The sequence below is a fragment of the Podarcis vaucheri genome (genome assembly GCF_965113315.1).
Source record: "Podarcis vaucheri genome assembly, chromosome: 7".
Taxonomy (NCBI): Eukaryota; Metazoa; Chordata; class Lepidosauria; order Squamata; family Lacertidae; genus Podarcis; species Podarcis vaucheri.
Window position 1 is genome coordinate 43,067,023 of NC_138765.1, and position 26,982 is coordinate 43,094,004.

General features: G+C 42.8%; 1 protein-coding gene across 2 annotated transcripts in view; it reads left to right on the forward strand.

Moving 5' to 3' along the window:
• Positions 1–11,776, forward strand: part of LOC309538123 (receptor-interacting serine/threonine-protein kinase 2-like) — a 28,237-nt gene extending 16,461 nt beyond the window's left edge. For both annotated transcript variants that reach the window (XM_082233372.1, XM_082233371.1), the window contains exons 7-13: positions 849–898; positions 2,951–3,112; positions 4,400–4,485; positions 5,302–5,370; positions 6,656–6,818; positions 9,520–9,732; positions 10,133–11,776. In XM_082233372.1, the coding sequence (XP_082089498.1) occupies positions 849–898; positions 2,951–3,112; positions 4,400–4,485; positions 5,302–5,370; positions 6,656–6,818; positions 9,520–9,732; positions 10,133–10,431 (1,042 nt within the window). In that variant the 3' untranslated portion in view covers positions 10,432–11,776. The remainder of the gene's footprint in view (positions 1–848; positions 899–2,950; positions 3,113–4,399; positions 4,486–5,301; positions 5,371–6,655; positions 6,819–9,519; positions 9,733–10,132) is intronic.
• Positions 11,777–26,982: the final 15,206 nt, after the last annotated feature.

The window sequence follows — 26,982 nt, forward strand, 5'->3', positions numbered from 1 at the left end:
GCAGATGCGCCACTGCAGGTTGCACTCTTTTCATGTTGTGAACGGGCCTCCAGAATGGATCCTGTTCACAACCAGAGCACTGTACCTTGCTTGTGCTTACATTCCTATTATTTTTATTTTTAAGAGTTATTGTAAGACTGAAGGTTTTCCATTGAAGTTGGAAGGAAGGGGCATTAAACATCTCAGTCCTGCAGTCCTGTGCATTTACTTGAGAGTGATAAGAATTGAGTTCAATGGAACATTTCAGAGTAGACATGCAAAGGCTTGCACTCAATAAAAAGAAAGAAAGAAATCAGATGGAGCCTGACAATATGTGGTTTAATATCATCATCGTCATCATCAACAACTGTATATATCACTTACTTCTAAGCATTCTCTGGGTTAGCTAGAATATCATAGTAACATTTTCTGTGCAATACCAAGATACAATTTCCTAATACTGGCTACTTGTTTGAATAACCTTTCTGTTTTTGTGGAAGGGCTGAGTGATAAGGCAGCGTCCTGGAGCCCTTCCCAAGCTTTCGTGCAGATGTATACTTTAGATAAACTGGAACTACTGGTCTTTTTAGTCATAGGTGTTTTTTCTTTTCTTTTTTCTTTTGCTTTCCATTTCCGGATTCAGGGCTGTTAGCTTTTTCTTTCTTGACCACAGAAGAGTTTTACTGTTACATTCTGGGGAAACTCAGGTGTAGACCAACACTTGTGGAAACTCAAGTTTTGAAAACAATTGAAATAATTATTTGGTCAATGATGAAAAATGGATTTTTCCATGAAGCTTGTGAACCAACTAGTATGGGCAGCAGATATTCCAAAGTAACAGACGTTTTTCTTTCCATATTTGTGCCTAGTTTTGGAATGATGTGCTGGGAAATCCTAGTCAGACAGAAGCCATTGAAAGGTAGGCAGCTGCATGTATGCCTTTCATTGTATTTTCCTCCTAGCTTCTTTCCCCTAATATAAAAGAAGTACTGTTTAATTTAACCTCCTCCTATCTGGTTTGGTCCCTTCCTAAATGCAATCATACTGGAATATTTTTCTGCTGGCTATCATTTGAAAAAGGAGCAGCTTCAAATGCCTTCTGAGTCTTTTAAGGGCCATGGCTACTGCTGCTTTTTATTCTTCCCTGATGGTTACAAATCTGCATCAAACATCTATAAGATACATCTCTATCCTGGGGCTTAACCACACTTACCTTTTGCTGCACTCTTTCCAGGCAGAGGTCTGTCATTAATACTCTGTGTCCGAGTGCAGCTTTGCCCTGAGCTTTCCCCACGAAAACACACTCTTTAAAGCTGAATTGGAGCAAATGTCAGTTCTGGTTTTCTGTGGCTTGACTTTTGCTCCAGTTTCAAAGAGCTTTAAAGAGCAGGTTTTTGCAGGAAAAGCTCTGGGGCAAAAAAAAAAGGGGGGAGTGGTGCTTGTACACAGAGCTTTAAATCCTGGACTATGCCTAGAAAGAGGTAAGTGTGGATAAGCCCCTAGTGGACTTGCCTGCTTTAACGAAAAAGAAAAATTAGTGGACATAACTAATTAAGTCCTTCAGTTCTGTGGGTGTGCTCTGTGTAGAACTTCAGTTGGATGCAACCCACAGACTTCTGCATCTTCATAATCTGGGAGTGGCTGAAGAATCCTCTAGTGAGTCTCTAGTGAGCCTGACACATATATTATAATTCCTTTACTAAGTATATGTGTCACAGGGCTGGGCAGATCAGTCTATTTCTGGTTGGTGTCAGTTTTGCATGTCTGTGCTCATTTGATGCGATTTTATTTTCTCTCTGCAGAACAATGGCAATTTGTTCATTTGTAGATTGGCTGAGTTTTGTTGGATTGATTGGGGCATTGATTTGTGTCTCACTTATGTTTTATGACTCGATTATGCTGTTCTACTATTGCTGAGTTGTTTTCAGTGATTTGTGGTTTTATTGAGTCATTGTGCAGTATGGTTTATTTTTGCCTACTCAACCATGTATATTACTTGGAGAATATTTATTGTTGGGCGACTTATAAATTGGTCTGTGCATAAACCTAACAATGCAGGTAGCTTTCAGGAGAGATCTAGCATTTGGGTACAGCCAACACCAGCTAAGGAAGCATGCAGTGCATTTTTTTTTTAAATAGTCAGGCAAAGGGAGTGGCAAACAATTAGCCACTCCTCTCCAGAGATTCACCAGAGTTCCATCCAATTCTTAGGCCCTGTACCCAGTGAGGGTTAGAATCTAGCAGAGGTTTCTATTGCTGAACTAGTCAGACAACAACCATAAATGGTCACCTAAGGGTTCTCATCAGCATCTCAAACAAATTAGCCCTAGAACCTCTGGAGTCTCTCACCACTCAGAGATTTGGGTGGCATGTACAATATGCTATGACCAATATACCCTATACTACCCCATCCTATGCATGTTTATGTAGAAGTAAATCTTGCAGGGTTCAATAGGACTTCCAGGTCAGGGACTCCATGCATCACCTCTTCTTAACACATTTGACTTGGGTAGCTCCCAAATTGTTCTGCCTGTTTGTTCTTTGTGGCTTCCATTCTTGCCTAGCACCAGCAGTCAACTAGGTGGGGTTAGCTGCATTCCCATTCCAGGAATAGGTGGCACAACTGAAACATCTTTTCACAGCCTTGATTCTCTTCAAACATTGTGCAAGTAGCATCTTCTTCTAGTATTGGGGCCAAAGCTAACAAAATGAAGGATACTGTATTGACAAACTGGAAGAGAGGTGGGAAACCAAGATGATAAAGGGTCTGGAAGGAATTCCTTCCTACTCTGATTGGAAAATACAGTTACTTTTAGGTATATGCTGCCCTCTTGTGGCTGTTGTTCTCTTGCTTTCTTTGGTTACATGGAAATTTGATCCTGAGACGGAACTGATTTGCCATGCAAATTACAGACTGTTGATATAAGTTTTGCGTGCACACACACACACAAAAATTCTTTTCCTACTTCAGGCAAGAAGTCTTTGATGGAAGCTGTGACAGGAGTCTGCAGTGGCTTGCGCCCTGGGATTGAACCAGCGTTCATACCAAACAGTCTGCCATATAGCAACAAGCTGCTACAGCTCATGGCTCTCTGCTGGCACCAAGAGCCCAGCTACAGACCACATGCTACAGGTAACATCTATTGTTGCTCACCAGTGGCAAACCATCGGGCTACCATTTCATAGGTCAGATCTGAAAATGAGTGTGTCAGCTGAGGAAAAGCAGAGACAGCAATAAAGCATAAACCTTGTTGATTCTGCTCTTTACCTCAGTTGTTCTCTGTCTCACGGAGAGCTCATCTGTTTCCCTGCACTTTATAAGCACAGGCCCACACTTTCCCAGTCTATGTATGAGCACTTTTTCTTTTTGCCCTGCGACTTTCCCCAGGAAAACCTGCTCTTTAATTCTGAGTTGGAACAAACAGCAGTTTGGGTTTCCCATGCAATTCTTTTCAGCAGTAAAGAGTGGGTTTTGGCAGGGAAAGTCCTGGGCAGGGGGGGGGGGAGAAGGAGCACTTGCACACAGAGCTTTAAAGTACAAACCTATGCTTAAAAGCCAAGGCCAGATTTAGGTTTGATGAGGCCCTAAGCTACTGAAGGTAATGGGGCCCTTTATATGTCCAGCTGTCCTTTGTCAACAACAAATTGTCACTGTTTTTTGTGTTGAATATATGCTATATAGTAATTTATGGACCTATTAGGTATCTAAAGCCATTTGCACATAACAAATTGGAGCCCACACAACACAAAACACTGTTGTTGTATGTAGGTTTTATTTTATTTGTTTTTTGTCTTATATTTTGGAAATGTACATCCAGTTTCTTTTCCTTTACATTTTTGGGGGGGCCCCAGTAGAGTGGGGCCCTAAGCTATAGCTTGTTTAGCTTATACGTAAATCCAGCACTGCTAAAAGCACAGCAAAGAAGGAAGCCTGGATGAGCCCTTACCCTGAAAGGCTTGCCTCTGGCTATGGCTTTGTTTGTCAGAGGGTCTATGGGGAGGAGGTGATCTTTTTAGGAATTTGTGGTCTCAGCTATTTAGGACTTCAAACACCAACATGAATTGAATATGGCCTGGAAATGAACTGACAATCAGGGCAGCTGTTTTAAAACAAGGGTTATGTGAGTTCCAAATTGAACCCCAGCTGATAATCTGTCTGCTGCACGGTGTGTAAATATGGTGTTTCTACAAGACGTCTGGGTGCAAGACTGCGTAATTGGAAGCCAGCTCAGATGCTGCAGCACCTATGTGAGCAAAGGTTACATGTCAAGGGGTTTTTGGTCTCTTAAATGCTAGCATATGGGGGGGGGAGGGAGAGAGGAGGAGGAGATGTAAGCCAGCAACTGGTTCTGACCTGTGATAGTACAAAGATTTGCCTACAGGCACATAAATGCTGTTTCATTTGTTTTTTCTTCTACAGAATGCTCAATACTTCTAAGGGAAATTCTTGGCACATTTAGGAAGGAGATGATTTCTGACGCAATATACAACTTGATTCAAGCAAAGGTGAGTCATTTGTAGAAATAGTGATATCATTTCTCCCAGTAATGGCCCCTTTGTAGCCAAACGAAAACTACTCACACCTAAGTAAAATACCATCACCAGACTCTATGGAATTCTGAGGTATGCAAAACTGTAAAAAAAAAAAAATAAACAAACTATCAGGTAGACTTCCTCCTAAAACCAACTGAATAAATACTGAGCATGCTTGGCAGGCAGGAATCGCTGAGCTGACTGTTGGAGGAAAATAGAAATGGGGAGGGGAATTGGAATAAAGTATGAAGTCCCATTGATTTCAGTGGGAGAGTTATGCATGTGTACTCTCTGTAGCATGTTGGGTTTTTTAAAATGCCCAAACTAACCGGAAGTATGGTTAAGCAAATTGGCAGGTATACTATGAGGTAACAGTGCCGTTCAGATACCCTTCGTGCATCTGATTGCCTCAAAAAAGAACACCCAGTACTATTGAGAAAGGTGATCTCAAATCTCCAGGCTCTCTCTGTTGCACATGACTAGCAGGTTGTTCAATGAGTTCCAGGGCAAACATCCCCAATGGCTTAGAGCACTGGGAATATATAAGCAAGGAAGAAGAGGTTTGCTTCTCCAAAAATGTAAACGAATTTGGATGAGCTTTTCAGAAAACTTACCTATACTGACAAAGACACTGGTTATGAAACTAAGAGCAGCAGTTAATCCGATGAAAGCAGGGAACGTTGAGATATTTAGTATTAAGCAATTCCAGGGGGGGGCCTTTTCCAGAATTAATGTGATGTACCCGCACTTCCTCTTAACTCTGCTTCATGCCGTATTCCTCTCTTCCAGGACTGTGCAATAGATTCTGCCAAAGGTCCAGTTTCTCATGCACTTCAAACACATGCGTGCAACTTAGAGGTGAGCATCGGAAGCGGCTCAATACTACACCAGACCAAGTGGTCTATCTAGTTTGTTGTTGCCTGCGCTGACTGGTAGAGGCTCTCCAGGGTTTCAGACAAGGGCCTTTTCCAGCCCTACTTGGAGACGCCAGAGGTTGGCCATTTTGTAGAAGGGTCAAAGTGTTGGTTTCCAGATGTGTTGCAGTATTTTGAGCAGGCTACTAATGTGGGCTGTCTCTGACCTGGGTGTCATTGTGCAAGGATGGAAAGGGAATGGGGTTTTCCCGACATTATTTTTACACATTTTTCAAATTACATAAAATATATTACATCCACCCATCATCTTATCATAGTAAGTAAAGACTTCCCTACTTATCTTTCAATGGCACCCTAGTCTATATTCTATATCCACGATAATGTTTTGTAATACATGTATTCTTTTTCTTTCTTTTTAAAGCCAAGACAGTGTTAAAAATAATAAGGAAAATAGGGTGGGAGAGTCATATGTTATCTGCATAACATGTTACTAGAATCTATCTAGATTTAGTAAGGTTATAATAAACAATACCATATTGTTTAAAGTAAGTTGTTAATTAGCTCCAAATTATTGTAAGCCAGTCATTCTATGAGGGTTGGTTCATACATGTGCTATAACCACCCCTGGGGGATCAGTACTTCCAGCATAATGTTTTATTTTTATTCTTATTCATCTTAGCAAATTTCTGGGAGGTGCACTGTTGTGTGTCTACCACTCACTTTAACATTACTTCTGCTGATTTCAATATGTCACAAAACCACAACGCAGATTTTTCTTTAAAATGAGAAAACCTTAGGCTTCTCAAACAACTTCACTGCACTTTCCTCCTCTGCCCGTCCACTTGGAAGCTCCATTGGACGTGATGCTTAGGAAACAATGTTTTGAAGTTTGTAATTGCCACATTTGTTTTATTTTTTAAAAAAATGGTTGAGGAGGACAGCCTTCCCATTCCTTGTGATTCTGCAGAGACCCTTTTGATGGTCTCTGAGTTACTAGAAGCTACAAAAATGGGATTAGATGGAGTCAGACTCCACCTTCTGTGGATTGAAAGGATCCTCCTGCCCATGGAAGGCTGCAGAGGGAAGGCTGGAATCAGCAAAAGGCACCACCTCCTCCAATCTGTGAGAGAGAAGTCTGGATCTAAGCTATAACTATTTTATTTATTCTGTCTTTAATTTATGCAGTGCTCTGGGTTCTGATGTCGAAAGCCAGTGCATTTACTAATATTATTATCCAAAGTAGATTTACTGTTTCTTGTTTGTTACAGGTTATCTGTCCTCAGAACAACAACAGGCTCAACAAGGAAGTTACTCTAAAATCGCATAGCTTGTCTGACCTTCACCTTGAGCGGGGTGCAGGAAGGACAGGGAAGCACAGCAGCCAGACAGACTTGGCCAGCAACACTACTCAAAACAGAGCGCTAGAAAGAGGTAGCATTTTTATGAACTCTTAAATCTACCATACGTATGGGTAGGGATGGGGGGAGAAATTCAGCTTTGTTTGCATTTTAACGAGAAGCTACCTCAATTCACACTTCTCAGATCAACATGCAAACTGAAACAAAACTACAAGTTTTGTGATGTAGTTCTCCAGCCAAAAACTATGTACAAAAAATGCATTCCGTAATGAAAGTAATACAACAACGCATTATGTCACGGGGAATGGCTTGCCAGAAAATAAAATAATGTTTATATCAGTCCAAACTGCATACAGAAATGTGAATAGTGTCGGGAGAAATTGGTACTAAAATTTTGTTTATTCTTATTTGTTTTTTTAGAATTTATATACCTTTTTATAACTGCAGGTCTCAGAACAGTTCATAACATACAACAAAAAAAACACAATTTGAGAGAGAGTCTGGAGAGGGGGCTTTAACCCTTTACTCTCGCTGTAGTCCTGCTCAGAATCAGCCCCACTCCCATTCCTTGATTTTAAAAAAAGGAATAGGAAAAAGGGAAATAATCAAATTGTGGTGTCCAACTCTTTGATATTGTTACATAATGAATTCACATGATGTGCAACGCCTGTTACAGGAGGGGAGACACTCACTGGGCATTAGTCCCAGCACCCAGCTGAGCTGATGGGAGCGGGGCAGGGATCTTATTTCTTAAGAAACATGCCCTTTTTCCACTTATCATTTTAAAATCAAGCACACATTATCACCAATATCCTTAACAAACAAATCGTAGTAAATAGTAAGATGTGCATATAGACACACCAAATGAAGTTTGTATTATAACACCATCTAGCGCTTAATCATAAGCAAAATTAGGAAAAAAGAGGTAAAGGTTGAAATAGGATCCAAGATTCAGATTCAAGTAGAATAAGAATACGTATGCCTGAAGAATAATCATAAACAAAACTCATAAAATTGCCAAGAAAGGGTTATAACTAACCCCTACCACCTCACTATTCCAAAGTTCTATAAATTGTACCTTGTCCTGTTCAAATCCCTGTTTGTCTCTCTCCTTTTCGGAGTATCCCTGGTATGGGAAAATCCAGATTGAGGGAGGGGAAAGTGTGGGAAATCAGGGATTTGGAAGGGAACACCATATGGACAAAGGAGGATTAATGGAGATACAGGAAGCTTCCTATCCACCTTAAATGTCAGTGTGGAGGAGCCCCAGATCTCCTGGTCCACCTTGGCAAACAAAATAGCTGCATTCAAAGCACAATTGGAGAGCTACATCTATCGCAGTGGGGGCATGTCTTCTGCTTCCCAGCCCCATTGGTAGACTTGCAGTTAGATGCATTTCCAAAAACAATTTGAGAGCACGGGTCAAGTACTAAAGCAGCACCTCCTATGTAGCTGTAACTCACAAGGATGGCTTCAACCTGCCTCATACATCCTTCCTAATACTGACATCTGCTCTTTAGTTGGCTCTGTTGATCTGAGAAAGAAGTGTCTGTTGGCATGAGCAAACCCAATCAAGGTCTAGATACACAGGCAAAAGCCAGGTGTAACTGGAATCTGCCTGGCTTTGTCCTACTGCACTGTTTTCCTGACAGGATCCCAACATTTCAGCAGGATGCAAAACAAGTCTGAACAAACAAGTCTAAAGTTTGAAGGTCACCTTAGAGTCACTTCCCATCTGATTTCTACTCTGTTTTTAAGACAAGTAGGGAAGTGCCTGGGAAACAGGCAAAGAAGCTCATTTTTTGTAAATGTGAAAAAAAAATGCATCCAGGAAACTTCACAAAGCTTGCCCAAAGCATCTGCAGACATTCCATACGCTTCACAGATCTTAAGGGTGTGAATAGAAAATGTGCCAAGCAGCTTTTATTCTGAGGTGGAACATTTCTTCCACACTATTAATATGACAGAAATGGTTTTGGGAACCAAAGTCATGATGATGTTCTTATAGAGCTCAAAAAAATAAATATATTGCCACTGAGGACCTTAAACTGAGTTACTTTCCACAGAGGAGCACAAAGATTGGTATTAAGTGCATAATTTCACTTCCTGAGAATACCAGCTTAATTTAAAAATAAAAATAATAAAAATTAAAGGCAAGTTTCTAGTCCTTATTGCTGTGAAAATGGGTGAAAATGCATTAGCAGTACCTGCAGACATATTTTTTTGAAAGCCCAGGGGCTGGCTAAAATATTTGTGGTAGTGACAGGGCAGTGGTATTCCTTGTAGTTCCTTGTCCTTCCACAGGACCATATAAAGCACATATACTAACAGCAAACTAAATTCTGTAATTATAGATAATACTGAGCTAGGTTACTCAGTGGTCCGACTGGATAATAAGGCAGCTTCCTATTAGGTACCAAATACGCCCAATAAAAACCCACTGCAGCATTCTCTACAGTGTGTCATTCTTCTTCTCTCTTTCTCAATTTTTCTCTGTGGCTTATATAGCAGAAACAACCCCACTCCATGCCTCTGTTCTTCCAAGTCTACCCTCCTGCAGTACACCTGGGCCTAATTCCAAACAGCCAGCATGGGTGGGGAGAGAACCAGCCTCAGAATCCCCCCCACACACACACCCTGTCGCCCCATCACAGCAACAAACAGTTAATAACGTATCTAGTGGCTTCTGTACATAAAACTCATTCACTGTCCATTATTCCCTCCCTGATTCACAACTCACACTATATATTTATATATATTTGGTATTTCTGTAGGTCATCTCTTCTGTGGCAGCAGAGAGTCAAGTCCTCCGCATTCCTCATCCCCTTTCCTTATTCCCGATTCAAGCCTACTTGTAAAAAGTCCCTCCACATTTTGCAAAGAGTCAGAGGACAGGCAACCGCGGCTGCCGCAACTAGTGCAAACACCTGATGACAGCCTCCCGTACAGCAACCTTCGGAACAATGGGCTTGAAAACCCAGTAACAGGTGAGATTTAAAAATGAAAGGGGTCCTGCATTTGGGAGGTCAGGGGAGATACACTACCACCACTTGGAATATGGTACTAACTTACTGTGCTTTGTAACTGGATGGAGCCAGTGTGGTGTAGTGGTTAGAGTGTCAAACCAGAACCTGTGAGCCCAGGATTGAAATCCTCACTCAGTATGGAAGGTCACCTTGGGCTGGTCACTGCTTCTCAGCCTAACCCACTTCACAGAGTTGTATGAAGTGGTGTTGGTTGGGAGCAGAGGAGTCATAAATAAAGTATAGCCCGTTAGGTTTAGTTAGGAAACCTCCCACAGCATTTGGAGGCGGGGGGGGGGGGTACAAATGGCTTGGCTATTACTTTTGTATTTGATGAAAAAAATATTTTTTCCTGTGGACCCAGGTCCTTACTGCAAAGAGGGAAACTGCTCTATCCTAGCCTGCGGGCGAGAAACTATCTTGAGATGCATGACGGAAGGGCGCTTGAACCACCTCCTAGACGTTCTGCGTTCCCAGCAGCTCTTGTCCAGGACGGACTACGAAATGATCACTTCGTTCCCCACCTTGACTGGCCGGGCCCGTGCTTTGCTCGACACTTGCCTTGGCCTTGGGGAGAAGGCATCCCAGACTGTGGTGGCTGTTCTGTCAGCCAGCAAGTGCAGCCCTTTCATACGAAGCATCCAGGCAAACACAGTAAATTAAATGATTTATCTCCCAGCATTTTGGAGAGTTGGTTAAAAAGGGGAAAAGTCTGCGAACTGATGATTTGCAGCGGCCTCGATCCTTTGTGCCATCTTTACCCTGCGTCATGGATTAGAGTCTAGCATGACTTCTGCTCAGAGAACGTTCTCTTCTGAAAGAAGAAGCATGAGCTGGATGAAAAGGTCAAGCCACCCGCTGCCTGAAGCAGTAGCAGCTGCATCCTTTTAATACAGTCACCCAGTGATGGAATGATGGTGTGGCTGGTCAATTTTGGCTCTTGAGCTCCTTGCTCTGACTCGAAGAGGACAGACCACAGGACCCCTTGTTTTTCTGTCGTCTGAGAGCAGATTGCTGAAACTTGTCAAATAATGTTTAAAAAGGAAAGGGCATTTAAGGGCAGAGCTGCCCCTGTGAAGCAGAGAGAAAAGGCTGCCAGAGTGAGCAGAATTAAATACAACTAAGCCATCACCACAGCAGGCACCTTATTTAAAACAAAATTTCATTAATGGCGGAGTTTGAGGTAGGCTTTCAAGCACTCAGTGAGGCATTTTGCTCAAGTGTTCTTGAACAAATTATTTTTGGTGCCTGCCCCTGAAATTTAGGTGGCGTGAATGTGGAGAACTTCTGAAGTGATGCTTTTGAACATGCCAGTGTGAAGACTGTTAGCATTCTGTTGCCAGCTGTGTCTTCTGATATCAGCAGGGGATGTTGTGTACTTGGCCGTGTGCAGAGGCCCAGAAGATGGTGAGGAAGGAAGGCATATGTAGGCACCTGGATCAACCTGCTACCAAAGATAGGCAGGTTTATATACAACTATTTAAATTATTTGAAACAATTACTTTCTACTACCTTTCGGTAAATTCCAGAATGGTGTACAATATGCTATTATTAACAAAAATCAGGCAGTTTTTGAAACAAGCAGTAGCTGAGTGTGTAAAAATATGCACGCAAAGATGAATTAAAATAGCTTTCCAGAGGATCCCACATGGATAAATGAGAGTCGCTATGCCCAGTGTGAAGAAAGGTAACAGGTTGGCACAAAAGTGACCAGAACCCATTCTTTGATTTGTGAAATTGAAGCCTGACTTGGGATGATTACTTTTTAAAAATACATATGTGTGGACAGAGAGAGGAAACCTTCTGAACTTTTAATGGATGGCTTGTGCCCTTTGGAAAAAAATAAAAATTGAGGCCGTCTTATGTAAGATTGTGTTAGGAAACTACTCATAAATAAGCCTTATTGTTTGACCACAAAAATATGTGTAAGCAGATAAACATCATGCAGCATGAATGATTTAAAATCATGCATTAACTGAATAAACATGTGATAAAACTGCTGTTTAAACTGTAGTTTAACTCTTTCTTTTTTTAGTAAATAATATTTATTACTTTTATAGATTGCAAAAAAAGAGAAAAAAGCAAGCAAGAAAGAAAAAACAGAGGAGAAAACAAAGGAGAAAAACAAAAAGAAAAAACAATACAATACAATATATAAACAATACAAAACACAACCTAAACTCAAAACTAAACACATTAAACTAGGCTAAACAAACCCCACTCCCTATCCTTAACCCTGAATAGAACAAAACAAAAACAATTTAAAAACATACATTGTCTCTTTTCCATACTCTATTTTTCATTCCCTTGTTTCCTCGACCTCCTCACACCTCCCTTTTTGTGTTCCACTTCTATAAATTGTTTCAGCAAATCCTTTCCATCTTTTCTGTGATATTGTAAATAACGTATTTTTTTAACCTTATTTTCCATTAAAACTAAGATACTTATATGTACTTAACTCCTTATAACATTTCTGTTAAGCCAATAAAAAATAAGAAAAAAAATCATTCCACCATTTTTCTATCACTCATTAGTTTTACCATAAGTCTATATGTAAACTTTAAATTTTCCAATCTTCTTCCACCATCTCCTCTCCCAGGTTTTGGATTCTGCCAGTCCTTTCCGTCAATTCCATAAAGTCCATCAACCTGGCAATCTTATGTCCGAGGCTCTTAACTCTTTTCCAAGTCCCTTCTGCAGATCTTCTTCATTTGCTTTAATGCTAAAGAGCAAATCTCGGGGAAACTCCAGCCTGTCCAACCCTTTCTTCCTTCTGAACAGATCAACTAAATTTCCATAGTTAAAGCTACAGTCCATGAAGTATTTCCAGGTATATTTCAAAATTCCTCCAATTCCAAAGGCCCCCAAAACTTCAATCTCCTCCAGGCCTAAGTCCATGTCCCAAAAGTCAGTTAATCCCTGCATAAAAGGCTCTTTCCAATTTTCCTTAGTTTAACTCATTCTTTAAAGGTAATTTGCTTCCAAACGTTTTATGAAGCAAGCAACAAATGTAATGAATAACAATAGTAATAACAACAGGCTTAGTTTTTCAGCAGAGATTATGACATGAGATCTTCATGAACATTGTTGTTAAAATACAGACACCACCTTTCTTCTGGGTATTTACAGGCATTGACATCCCCAAGGGTATAAGAAAATTATTTTTATATGCAACCGCAGCCGCAAGAGTGCTCATTGTGACATATTGGAAAAATGACAAACTCCTTACCAGAGTGGAATGGTTACTCAAATTGACAAAATATGCAGAATTAGCCTCCCTTTTGGAAATCATCAGAGATAAACCCAGACAAGAGTTCATTCTAGAATGGGATAATTTCAAAAACTATTTGAAAAATAGCTGTAACTTAAACATGGTAGTTGCTGTAATGAATATAGGGGTTGCTCGTGCGTAAGTTGCCGCCACTCCTGGCTATGTTGCCTTGTTAAACCTTTTGTGTCTGGACAGCCCTTCACTTCGTGGCTGCCTCAGTCGCTAGCAGAATCCGTCAGTGGGCGTTTCTTAAACCTTTTCCAGCATAAAAGCTGTTTGACGCCAAGTCTCCTCCTACTCTCCCTGCGTGGAAGTCTTCTGCGCAGGGAGGGTGTGGGTAGCGGAGGACCCGTGCTCTCCCCGCTGGTGTCCAGCGAAGAGTCCTGGAGCCCTCTCACCGATTCCCCCATCTGCCCCCCCTTTATCCCTGGTTTTGCGCTGATTTCCTTCCCCCGCTGAGCTACCTCTCTCCCTGCTGGGTCCCTCTCCAGCATCACTTGAGAGCCTTCCCTCCGCCTCTGGCTCCGATGTCAGTTCCCTGACAGTTGCCTTTGAATGATTTCTGTAAATAATATATATGATGGAAAATGATATCGAAATCGTAAAAAGAATTTTTATAAATTAATAATGACAAATCAAAGCAAGATGATTAATATAAAGGAAACATGGAGAGGATGGGAAGGCATGGGTTCGTGTAGAAAGCACATAGTTGAAATTGCATGTATCTTTTGTGATATTTTTACTGGATTGATGACAGTGAAGATGACTAGGTGCTGTGTGTGTGTATATATATATATATATATATATATATATATATGGGGAAAATGAATAATAAGGCATAAAAAACATACACACACCAACTTTCCACAGCAAATGCATCAACACAGGAAGTTGCCTTATACCAAGTCTATCAACTGTTCTTCCAGGATTTCAGCCTTTCCAGTCCCAACCTGTTGGAGATGCAGGGGTTGAATCTGGGACCTTCTGCATGCAAAATATCTGCTCTGCTACCAGCTATGCCCCCCCAATAATTGTTTTTTTTTTTAATATATATTTTATTCAGGATTTTCTTGTTTTACAGAAGTGTAGTGCCTCGTATTTTTTTTTTCCATGTAACATTTTTACAAATCCGTTTCATTTGTTGAGGCATTAGGGAGAGAAGAAAAGAAAAAAGAAAAAAGAGAGGGGGTGGAGGGAGGGAGGATGGAAAAATTAACTAACAAACTGAAACTGACACGGGGACAAACAGAAGAAGATGCCTTCACCCCGGTATGGCTCCCCTTTATCACATACACAGCCCAACAGGACAGTGACAATAATCCACCAACAGCATACAAATCAATATGGCTAACCTGATCCAAAACACCCACCCACCCCACTCACACACGAAAACAAAGATCACCACAGCCAATCGCAAGCAAACAATCACACCCTAGGCCAACCCCAACCTCTCCCCCCAATAATTGTTGAAGTAAACATATATTGCCGGGGGACATAATTCATTGCGCAGCACAGAACGTCCCAGGTTCAACAGTTCTGATCAGGGAGCCAGCCATCTAAACATGTAAAATTAAATATCAGCAAATAATCCTAATAAACATTTTTCACGTGGCTGTGCTGGGGATTGAACCTGCGACCTTCTGCACGCAAAGCAGAAACTCTGCCACTGAGCTATGACCCTTCTCCAGACTAATGAAAGAAATTGTGAATGCCCGCCCCCCCTTTTCCTTTACATTTGAAAACAGCTGTAATTTTTCAGAGGCAAGCCAAGCGCAGCCCAACACCCTACTCCAGAGACCTGCTTACAAATGATCCAGGGAAGAAACAGCAGAGCTGTGTAATGATTAGCTGGCTCTGTTGAAATGTAAGTGTCAGTCTTTTCATCTCCCCCCCCCCCCCAGTGGGACTCCTGCCTTCAACAACTGCCCCAAACCTTAATATTCAGCAAGTGAATACAGTGGTACCTCAGGTTACATACACTTCAGGTTACAGACTCTGCTAATCCAAAAATAGTACCTCGGGTTAAGAACTTTGCTTCAGGATGAGAACAGAAATTGCGCAGCAGCGGTGCAGCAGCAGCAGCGAGAGGCCCCATTAGCTAAAGTGGTGCTTCAGGTTAAGAACAGTTTCAGGTTAAGAACGGAGCTCCGGAATGAATTAAGTTCTTAACCTGAGGTACCACTGTATTAGCACCACTTGGCAAAAATCCGCACCAGCTGCATTGAATCAGAGGCTCTGTATTAGAAATTTTAAGCAATCCTACTTGCAGGCATTGGAAGCAGCACATAAAACATCAGAGCACCCAGGTGGCAAGTTATTGCTGGACCGATGCTGTAACACAGTGCTCAGTTAAACTATGGAACTCACTTCCACAGGGAGCAGCAGTCGCCACCAACTTGAATGGCTTTTAAAAAAGATTAGGCAAATCCGTGGAGGAGAGAGCTATCAATCCCTACTAGCCACAATAGGCAGTTGAAGGCAGCAATGCTTCTGAATACCAGTTGCTGGGAACCACAGGAAGAGAGCGTGTTCTTGCGCTCGTCTCCAGCTTGCCGGTTTCCTACAGGCATCTGGTTGGCCAATGTGCAAACAGGATGCTGGACTAGATGGGCCAGATCCATCAGGCTCTTATGCATAAATAGATGCCTAAATCCACAATCCTATTTGCAGACAGAGGGAGCTCCCTAGATAGATTAGTGTGCCCAAAGCTGCAAAGTACTGCAAAGCTGCAAAGTACAGTGGTGCCTCGCAAGACGAAATTAATCCGTTCCGCAAGCCTCTTCGTCTAGCGGTTTTTTCGTCTTGCGAAGCAACCCTATTAGCGGATTAGTGGATTAGCGCTGTTAGCGGTTTAGCGGCTATTAAAGGCTTAGCAGCTATTAAAGGCTTAGCAGCTATTAAAGGCTTAGCGGATTAGCGGCTAAAAGGCTATTAGCAGCTTAGCGGATTAGAAAAAGGCGGGGGAAAGCGGAAAAAAAATCGGAACACTTGCAAGACGTTTTCGTCTTGCAAAGCAAGCCCATAGGGAAAATCGTCTTGCGAAGCAGCTCAAAAACGGAAAACCCTTTCGTCTAGCGGGTTTTCCGTCTTGCGAGGCATTCGTCTTGCGGGGCACCACTGTACTGTGGGATCAATGGATTAAAAAATGAGCAGTCCTACTTACAGGCAGGGGGAGCTCTACATGTGCATCAGAGCACCCACTATCGCTGGATCAGTGCTATATGGCAGAATGGATGCTTAATATCTTTCCTCTTGCTCAACAATTTGCCCCAGTTTAATGTTCTGCTTCTAAATTCCCTCAGGACAACTAGGCATCATCACACTAGTGCCAAAACCATAACCTACAATGTTTCTGTTGAGATGGAACTTTTCAAGCTGCTGCAAGAAACACTTTGCCCGCTCTTTGCCTTTTGCATGAACATGAAATGAATGGGCGGTCATTTCCCGCTAAGCAAAGGTAGGAGAGATTTTTAACACGCTTACACAAATTGCATAATCCTGGAGGCATCTTCTACTAGAAGTAGGGATGTTGGGAGTGGCTGCTATGAATGAGAACCTCTGAACAAACACAAGCAGGATCTAGAATTACAAGAGGCAAATACAGCTGACATGCTCTGCTCTTAGTCCTATAACAATTTGTCACTAACTTTAAGGACTTGGAACTGAAGGGCAGGCATCCATGTAACTTCCCCCTGGTTTTTCCTTTGGGGGGGGCAACCAGGTAGCAGGGAAGGGTTTTCTTTTTTAACTGCTTTCATATTCCAGATTCAAAATTGCTCCTCTTCCTCCAAAAGCCACAACTTTGTAGTGAGGGGAACTAAGGAGGCTAGTAATTGCCACTGAACAACCAGAATGCAAATGCAGAATATATCATTTAAGTAAAATAAATGTATTTAAATATTAGTAAGATACAATTTTACATTTTGCATGATTTTAAAATAAGGATTTCAGACTTCTTGGTTTTTCTAGTGTTTTTGCACTCCAAATGGTATGCTAGAAGGAATATATAGGTAAGCAATTGAAGATATAGTAAGCAATTGGGAAGAGCAACAACAACAAAAAATTGTAGTACAGTATATCCTCACTTCACAAGCAGGGCAACCTCCTCTCCATCTCTCCTCCTCACCCAACCCTCAAGCTTTCCATTTTTCTTTCCTGACACACAGGAGTCTGTAGCTATTGGGTGTGCTCAGTCTTCACTGAGCTGCTGCGTAGGGGTTTCCCCCATTTTAGGGTTTTGTACTTCTACAAATCTTGTGATTTGTCCAAGTGTAGCCTGTTATCTCCCACTGGCCCCATTTTGGCTATAACCCTGTTGACACTCAACCACCTGAATTTGCTGTTAGAGGGAGTGATCTTACCTGCGTATCTCCTTATAAATATTTAGAAAATAAAATAAACTATAAGGCTATAAACTTTAAAAAAAACACACACACCAAAAAACTGAAAATTCAGGGAAGGGACTTGACCCTCCCAGCTCTCCCCCATTATTCCTGCCCCCCCCCCCCCGTTTTTAGCCCTGACTACCACTTGGAGTCGGGACGCAGGTGGCGCTGTGGGTAAAAGCCTCAGCGCCTAGGGCTTGCCGATCGAAAGGTCGGCGGTTCGAATCCCTGCGGCGGGGTGCGCTCCCGTCGTTCGGTCCCAGCGCCTGCCAACCTAGCAGTTCGAAAGCACCTCCGGGTGCAAGTAGATAAATAGGGACCGCTTACCAGCGGGAAGGTAAACGGCGTTTCCGTGTGCGGCTCTGGTTCGCCAGAGCAGCGATGTCACGCTGGCCACGTGACCCGGAAGTGTCTTCGGACAGCGCTGGCCCACGGCCTCTTGAGTGAGATGGGCGCACAACCCTAGAGTCTGGCAAGACTGGCCCCTATGGGCAGGGGTACCTTTACCTTTACCTTTACCACTTGGAGTAACCACTTCCATCCAATGCCACATAATGTACAGTATTGTTTGGTATTCAAGTATATATACCACTCATGCAATTTTAATTATAATGTGCAAGATTGTAAAGAGGGATATTAAAGAAAGTACAGTACAAAATCCTGCTCTTTCTACGGGGGGGGGAGATCCACTGTACTGTAGCATGAAGAGCTGCCAACAGTTCTCTGGCAACATGGCCTGTTATGAAACATCTGTCTGTGAAGTCCATATCTTGTTGAAGTCAACAGCCAAAACCAGAAGTCCCATAGATTGCTCTGTTTGGGCATAAAAACCTCCAGAGATCACTGAAAAGAAAGGAGGACACAGCCACAAGGCCCAAACCAATTACTGCTTCTGCTGTTGCACCAACTTGTTCAAATCCCTTAGAGCAGAACATCTGTTAGCTACACAACTTCTGATCCAAATATGTAGTTCTACTCTGTCACAAACAGACCTGCTCTCCAGTTTTAGGTTAAGACCGCAAGGTCAATGAAACACTTGCTTGAGTCAGACATGCTATCTTGAAGTGCATTGGAAATTCAGCCTGTGTAGATTCTGTTGTGCTCCATCTGCCATGCAGGCAGTGAAAGGGTGAATGTACTTTCCCCCAGTTGAGAGTCAGGCAAAGGTAGCAAGGGATGACTGTGAGCTGGGCTTGGTTCCATCTGTACAGGAACAGTGGTGCAGTCTGATAGTTTTAGACCAGGTGTGGGGAAACTTTGGCCTTCCAGATGTTGCTGAACAAAAGCCCTTCATTGCATTCAGCTGAGTAAGGGCCTGAACATCTCCCACCAAAGTGTCACTGCACATAAATTAAGCATTTATGTAGCATATTTATTTTTAAAAAGCTTTTGGAAGTTTAATGCACAGTTTGCATTATCTTGTTGGAATCCTGAGAGCACTCCATGTAAGGTAAAAAGGTAAAGGTAAAGGTACCCCTGCCCGTATGGGTCAGTCGTGTCCGACTCTGGGGTTGCGCACTCATCTCGCTTAAGAGGCCGGGGGCCAGCGCTGTCCGAGGACACTTCCGGGTCACGTGGCCAGCGTGACGAAGCTGCTCTGGTGAGCCTGCGCCAGCACAGCACACGGAAACGCCGTTTACCTTCCCGCTAGAAAGCGGTACCTATTTATCTACTTGCACTTAAGGGTGCTTTCGAACTGCTAGGTGGGCAGGAGCTGGGACCGAACGACGGGAGCTCACCCCGCCGCGGGGATTCGAACCGCCGACCATACGATCGGCAAGTCCTAGGCGCTGAGGTTTTACCCACAGCGCCACCCGCGTTGGTAGATCAATATTGTTACCTCCATATTGCAGGCGGAGAAGATGAGGCTGAGAAGAGCAGCCTCACCTGACACCATCAAGCCAATTCATGGCAGAGGCAATAACTGAACCATGGAAAGTGTGGCAGCCTCCTGCACTTCAGAGATATGGCAGACGGTTGCAGGTGGAATTGCTTGTTGTTAAAAGCGAGCCTGAGTGTGGTTTGCGTTCTGAATCTTCCTTGTAAGCAAGGAAGATTTCCTACTTTGGCCGAATACATGCCCCTTCTTTGCTGGATGCTGTTGGGCAAAGGCAAAGGCCAGGCTTAGAGTTTCAGGTTTGAATGGCATAGGCTGGAGGGGAGGGTCTTGGAGTTGGTTAGCAAACAAGAAGGAGACGGAGGGGCAGAACTCCAAGTGAGCTGGGGATGACAGACGGGAACAAAGAGACACAGAGAGTGGCATTTTGCTGTCCTTTAAATCCGATGCTGCCCTGATGGGGGAAGCCAGCCCCTCTTGGGATGTGATTGGGAATTCAATCTTAATTCCAACTATCTTAATGGGCATCATCCTCCACTGCACCAGTTTAAGGGACACAGGGCAGGGCATAGGGCACACTCAGCTCTGTCTACCACTGCTCCCAGCCCCCACAACATCCATTGCCTCTCTTTACCTAATGGTAGAGCCAACCAGGCAGAGGGCCTTCTCTGTAGTGGCGCCCACCCTGTGGAATGCGCTCCCATATGTCAATGAAATAACTACAGTGGTACCTTGGGTTACAGGCGCTTCAGGATACAGACACTTCAGGTTACAGACTCCGCTAACCCAGAAACAGTACCTCGGGTTAAGAACTTTGCTTCAGGATGAGAACAGAAATCGCACGAATTAAGTTCTTAACCCGAGGTACCACTGTGTCTGACTTTTAGAAGACATCTGAAGGCAACCCTTTTAGGGTTCCCGTTTAGGGAAGTTTTAATGTTTTATCGCCTTATTATTATTATTATTATTATTTTATTATTATACAAAGCATATGCTTGTCCATTGACTTACAGCTCATCAACATGATTTTGCCACCATTATTCCATAGTGAGCAATGCAAAAAGGGACACCTTTGTTACCCTGAGTAGCAGTTCAGGCTGGAAGATGACACTGTCAATCAGTTACCTTGGGTTACAAAGGTATCATTCATTTCCATACAGCTCCTTACTCATAAAAGCTGTTAATGCAGCATTGAGAGACCGCATTGCCACTGATTTGAGAAGTGAGGGTATCAAACACACTTTTCTACCCAACAGGAACATGCCACAGTGCCAAAAGTTACATCAATTGAGTTTTAACATCTCTTGAGGCCTTTGAGAAAGAAGGCTGCTGTATAAAAAAACCCACAACCATGTTGTAATCCGGTTAAGTCTCTTCCGATGCTGAGGTTCTTGTTTCACTGTTACAAACATTTGTTGCAGCAACAAAAATCTCTTCTGGGATTTGTGGTGAAGCCAGCCTCAGGCATAGTGAAGCAATTGGCTCTTTCTCCTTGTGGTGCCAAATCTTAGGAAGTGCCAAATATTTATTCAGCTGCCTGGATTGCGCAAAGTTCAATGGGAGCAGTTGGGATAAGCCAACAAGTCATGCCAATCTTCAAGCACACCACATCTTTATGAGATTATTCTATATAGGTCATGTTCACACATGACTTTTTGACAGGGATGGGGAACCTCAACTTGCATGAGGGGTGTAGCATGGGGGGGCAGGGGGCTGTGGCCATGCAGGCATCGGCTTCCACAGGGATCCCCATTCCATCCAGGCATGTCCTGCTGGGTCCCATCCCTGGCTCTCCATACTTTCCTGCCTGTGGCCTGGGAGGGGGGGGTCTCACCCACCTAGGTTGCAGTGATACAGACCAGATTGGCCTCCTCGTCCACAATCAGGTCATGGGTGAAGGAGAGCCAAACTGACATTCAGCAACAGCAGCCACAGCCCTGAGGACTGGCTGATAGAACAAGTGTAATTCCCCAGGTTGAAGGAGTGGCTGGCATACAGCACAGTCACTAACATGTGATAGCCGTGTGGCATGTGAATTGGTTCAGGGGTGAGGAAACCAAAAAGTTCAACAAAATCAGTCTGGCTTCAACACATTATCTGTAACCCACCTTAAAAGAAGGTTTTTATTTTTATTTTTAAAAAATGAGGTAGGAAATAACCAACAACATAAACAACCCTATTAGCTGGCACTGCACCCCACATAAGGACCCAGTTGCCACAACCCCGGCAGACCTGGTGTCAACTGGCTGGACCTGAAAATGTCACCGACTGCAGGCAATGATATTGCCCAGCCCCTTGGGGCAAGGAAAGGCATCTGAACACACCAAGGAACCAACTACTTCACTGCAAACCCACACATTTCCTACTTACCGTTAATCATTTTCAGAATCTTTCCCACAACCTGACAAACTTGCTTGACCTGCCATTAGGCAATAGGATACAACTGGAGCTGCCTGAGAACAAACTAACCTGTAGCCTGTGGCGACTATGCGTAACTGTAGCATTTGGGTGCATATGCTGGTTCTGTCAGGTTTGAGGGGGCCACAGATGAGATGCATTCTGGTCCGCCTCACAGTCTGGCCACTGAGCTTTTCTCCTTCACACTGCTTCCTTTTTCTTAAAAAATAAATAAATCATTGTATCTTGGCAGCAGTGCTATTTGCTCTCCCTGTCACCCTAACTGGCTGTGTGGGTTAAGCAGGTAGCAAGCAAGCAGGCAGGGTCGGTGGTGAGAGTTCAGATGTTTGCCAGTGTGCACTGTAAAGCAAAACACTGCAAGAGCCAAATCCTCTGAGGGTCTCACTTCCTGCCAGGAAAAAAAAAAAACTTAAGGATTTCAGGAGCTAGTGCACGAATTAGTTTTTTTCTTTCTCCCTCCCAATCTCTTTTCCTTTTGTCTCATGTCTCTTTGATTTTAACTCTCAGGGAATAGACTATTATTTCTAATCACTGGAACTCTGGGATTTTACTGTATACCCAGTGAAATTAATGGAGTTAAGTTAATCGTGCCCATTAATTTCAATGGGTTAACTTTGAGTAGAATTAACCTTGGCTACAATCAAAATGGAAGAGGAGAGTCAGGCTGTTTTGAAAGAACTGGGAGTTTATTAAACCTCTTACAAAGGATTTTATACGGCAGTCAATGGTCAAGCAAAACCATGGAGAGGAACAGGAGGAGTAGGAACCAGGCACAAACACTCCTTCCACAATAAACTACTAGTATCTAAAGCTGCCAAAATACTTCCTGTTGTCTTCATTGTTGTAATGATCTAATAGTCTACTCTTCTTTAACCTTTCCATCACTACAGAATATTAAACTAGATTTAAAGGTTGGCAGTGCCCCTTTCTTTAAAAACAGGCTTCAGGAAATGTACAATATAAACAAAATAATTTTTGTTCATAGCAAGCATACTTCTCTGCTTCTTCAGTTCCTTTTACCTCCTCTGAACATTTTTTTCTTTAAACAGTTTTTTCTCTAACTTGGAAAGCTCTTTATTGGCGGATATAAACCTGCCCAGTTTTATTGTTGCTTATTTGGGTAAACATTATTACTTTATTTGCCTTAAGATGTCATTTTGGGATGAATGGGCCTTCTCCTTTGCATAGGTCATTTTTCTTTACAATGGAATGTCACTCCCAGTTGCGTTTAAACTGCGCACAAGATAACCATGTGTGTTGGAATTGCCTGCTTATGGTTCTGACATATATCGTGAAAGAGGATCTCTTTTGACTGTTCTCCCTCCTTTGATAATGCAATAGTTAAACTGCTTTGGAAGATTTGAACCAAGGATGCCAAAATCTGGTTTGATTTTCTTTTCCCCCTTCCATCTTGTTCTGGACTGTAGTAATCACTGCATTTTAACTACAGTTCTAAGTGATGTTTTAATGTTATTTAATATGCTGTAATAAATAAATGTACCCCACCCTAGGACTACTGTGGTGAAGATGAGGAAACGAACTGATATTACTAAATAACTAAATATAAAGGAATTGAGGTAACTGAAGGTCCTGTCTTCTCATAGACTGGGGTCCACAGAGGTATTGCACCTTAAACAGCAGGGACAGGTCACAGCAAGTCTAGACTAGTGCTGTGTCACATCCGGTAGTCCAGTCCAAGTAGGTAGGTAGGTACTGTCAAAATCCAGGCCACTGGACAAGTGGTGGCATGAACTCTGCCACAGATAGCTGCTTCTGAGGACTGATGAAGGATGCTGGCCAGGTACCTCCTATTAGCCCTGCTTCTGTTGAAATATCTGTTCTTTAAAAGGGCCACTGTCCTAGTCTGTAACTTTAGGATTGGAGCTGGTGAAGGCTGGATAATAAACTCTGGATAATTCATCTAGGCTTCTCAAGTCTTCACTGCCACTCAGCTCGGTGTCCAGCAAGTACAGTCATACCTCATGTTACGGATGCTTCAGGTTATGTCTTTTCAGGTTGCATCCCGAGGCGACCCAGAAGTACTGGAAAGGGTTACTTCCGGGTTTCGCTGCTCGCGCATGCGCAGAAGCACTAAATCACGCTTCGTGCATGCGCACAAGCACCAAATTTCGCCGCGCACCTGCGCAGATACAGCACTTCATGTTGCACTCTTTTCAGGTTGCAAACAGGCCTCCGGAATGGATCCCATTCACAACCAGAGGTACCATTGTAGTTGGTATGTTGATTCCTGCTCATTTGTTTGCTAACTTTGTACCCTAGCTTTCCACCAATTGGTGCTCAATGCCCATAATACAAATCCAATAAAATATAACAAATTATAGTAAAACAATAGAATATAAAGTAAAAAAAGTAAAAATGAGATAATTGAAACACCAATAAAAATAATTTGTTAAAACCACTTAACACATATTTGTAAATCATGTTTTATTTATTTATAAGTATGTATAAAGCATTTAATATATATATTAAAATCTCTTGGCAGTCTGCAACATAAAAGCAAACAGTATCATTAAAACAAAAATTCAGCATAAAATGAGGATGACTACTGCTGAAACAACATCTAAGTTTTGCTTTAAAGGAGTCTCCAGTCTGAAATGCACAGGGAACTGTCCATGGTGCCACTGAAACTTTGTCTCCTGTTCCTTAAAACAGAACAAGTGTGTTTTAGATCCTGACCAAGATACTTGATGCCTGGGCTTGGCAAAGGGCAAGATGGCACCCCATTCCTTGTTCAGAAGCCAAGCACTTTCAATGCTAGTGATGAGGCAGTGTCTTCCATGGCACCTGAGGGCAGCAGACTAGCTTAGGGGTTGCAGGTCAGGTTATGTCTTCTTCTTCTTTGGCGATCACTCATAGCTGAGTAAGATTGTCTTCCATAAACACAGTTTTAACAATGAGTCCGTAAGTGACTGTGGAGGCCAATTCTGGATCCACATGTCCTTCCACAGTGGGGACATTAGTTTCTGGGTGGGAGCTGATCATGGTGTGAATTTGCCAAGCATGCCTTCCTCTTAGCACGTTTCTCCCTTGAGTAGGGCACCTTTTCTAGCCCCTCCCCCTTTTGGAGGTGAGTAGAATGGATCCTAAAAAGGGCTGCTCACTCATGGATACAGCTGCCAAGCTGCTCAACTGCCTTGTTCCTTGAGTCAGAATGACTGAATCTGTATCCACCGCCTATGTGCCGGTTCATACTAGGGGCTTCCAGATTTAATGATCCTCCCCCCATTACAATTTACTGATCGCCATGGGACTTTGGGGGTTTGGGGTGGGTTTCTGGAAGATGCCTGTGCATGAATTTATTTTTATGTGTGTAGATGTGTGCACGCTGACCAACACACAGTCTTCACAGTGAGGCTGTGTCCCGATGGCATGAGTAGTCACGACAACCGGTAGATTCTTATCTGCTGCAGCCTTCATCTACCTTCACAGCTGTTGCAACATACCGCTTGTTATCATCTGCCTGTTCTGCCCTTGAGGACTTCTTGGATCATTCTTTGTCTAGCTCCTTCCCTTTGACCTTACCACCTTGGGTGACCCTGCTGGGAGTATGAGATTCCCGATGACTTCACTCACAAGGGTCATAGGAACATGCAAGTCCATTCACCACGACAAGGTGATGATCCAGCGAGTGACCCAGGTTAAGTAGCACACAGTGCTCTGTCCTTGAGCACTGTGCTACTCCAGGCCTCACTCTTTCTAATGGCAGGGCTGGCTCTGAGCCACTCAGAAAGACAGTGCCACTGAAGGCATGCTGCCCAAGGGTGTCCCCAAACCTGTTCTATTGTCCTATTGTGTGTAGCTAAGCTTAGAGACATATAGTAAACTGCTTACTACTTTCCTGTTTGCCCCTGCTCTTACTTTCTGTTGTTTCCTGTGGTGAATTTTAGATTGTCAGCTTCTTGGGGAAGGGATGCTGATGAAGATACCTTGTTTTTCTTTTTAATATTCACACAGTGCATTTTGTTGTTATTACATTGTGAATGGTCACCATGTTCATTACATTATTGATTTATTATTGTATTGTTTATATTTATTGACTGCCTGGGGTGGCCGTTTTACATACGTTGACTGCAATCCCATCCAAGTTTATTCAGAAGTAAATACCGTTGCATTCAATGGGACCTACTTCCAGATAAGTGTGCCTAGGATGGCAGCCTTAAGCTTTAATTGATTTGTCAGTCTGAGGCTCAGGAGATGGAGTATATGAAGAAGAGATACATGTATTAAAGGGAGAGAAACAATATTGCTTACAAAATTTGAAACCCTTAATGTTAAAAATAAATATACTTTTACTTAAGAATGGAACTGTCAACTTAAGCTTTCTATGCAGCTGGTGTAGAACTAAGTTCTCTCCCAAACACATGCTTTTTAAACTTTTCTTTACAATGAAAATCCATGCTCCTCTGCAATGTGCTGCCTCCCATATAATCAGTCCCCCCTTCTTTTCTGAACATGCTGAGTCAGTCACCATGTCTCAGCCTAATGTACCTCGCACAGGGCAGTTGTGAGGATAAAATAGAGGGAAGGGAATCCTGCATGCTGCCTGCAGAAAATGTCCATAATAATTTGTAATAAATACATCTGGCACGGGATGCTTTAGCTGAGATTCTTGTATTGCGGGGAGTTGGACTAGGTGACTGCTGGTCACTCTATGTAATACAGTTTTGAAGAATAATCGTAATAATTTGTTTGACCTTGTTGTAAATAAAAATATGCCCTTTTCCCTTATGGGGTATCCAAGAGCCCATATAGAGTCCTTACATAGGTTCCCTATTGGTAGGAGAAAATAACAGAGGCCAACCAGAGAATATTGAGAAGCAAAGCAGCTAGTAAGCTTGATCTTTATTGGTCTGTTGCAACAGGGTACTCCCCTCACACGCAGGAGAGGAAGAGGACCCAGAACAATGGCGTGCAAGGCCTTATAAAGACTTTTGAAATTCCCATTCTCCAGACCAAGACCACCCCCAGAAACACCACACATATATCACAGAAGGGGTGCAACCCAAAACCACCCCTCAGACACATCCCACCTACATCACAGAAATTTAAATTACAGATGGGTAGCCGTGTTGGTCTGCCATAGTCAAAATAAAAAAAAATTTCTTCCTGTAGCACCTTAAAGACCAACTAAGTTAGTTCTTGGTATAAGCTTTCGTGTGCATGCACACTTCTTCAGATACACTGAAACAGAAGTTGCCAGATCCTTCTATATAGTGAGAAGGTGGGGAGGGGTATTACTCAGAAGGGTGGTGGGCATCGGAGATTGGCAGATAGCTGAGATA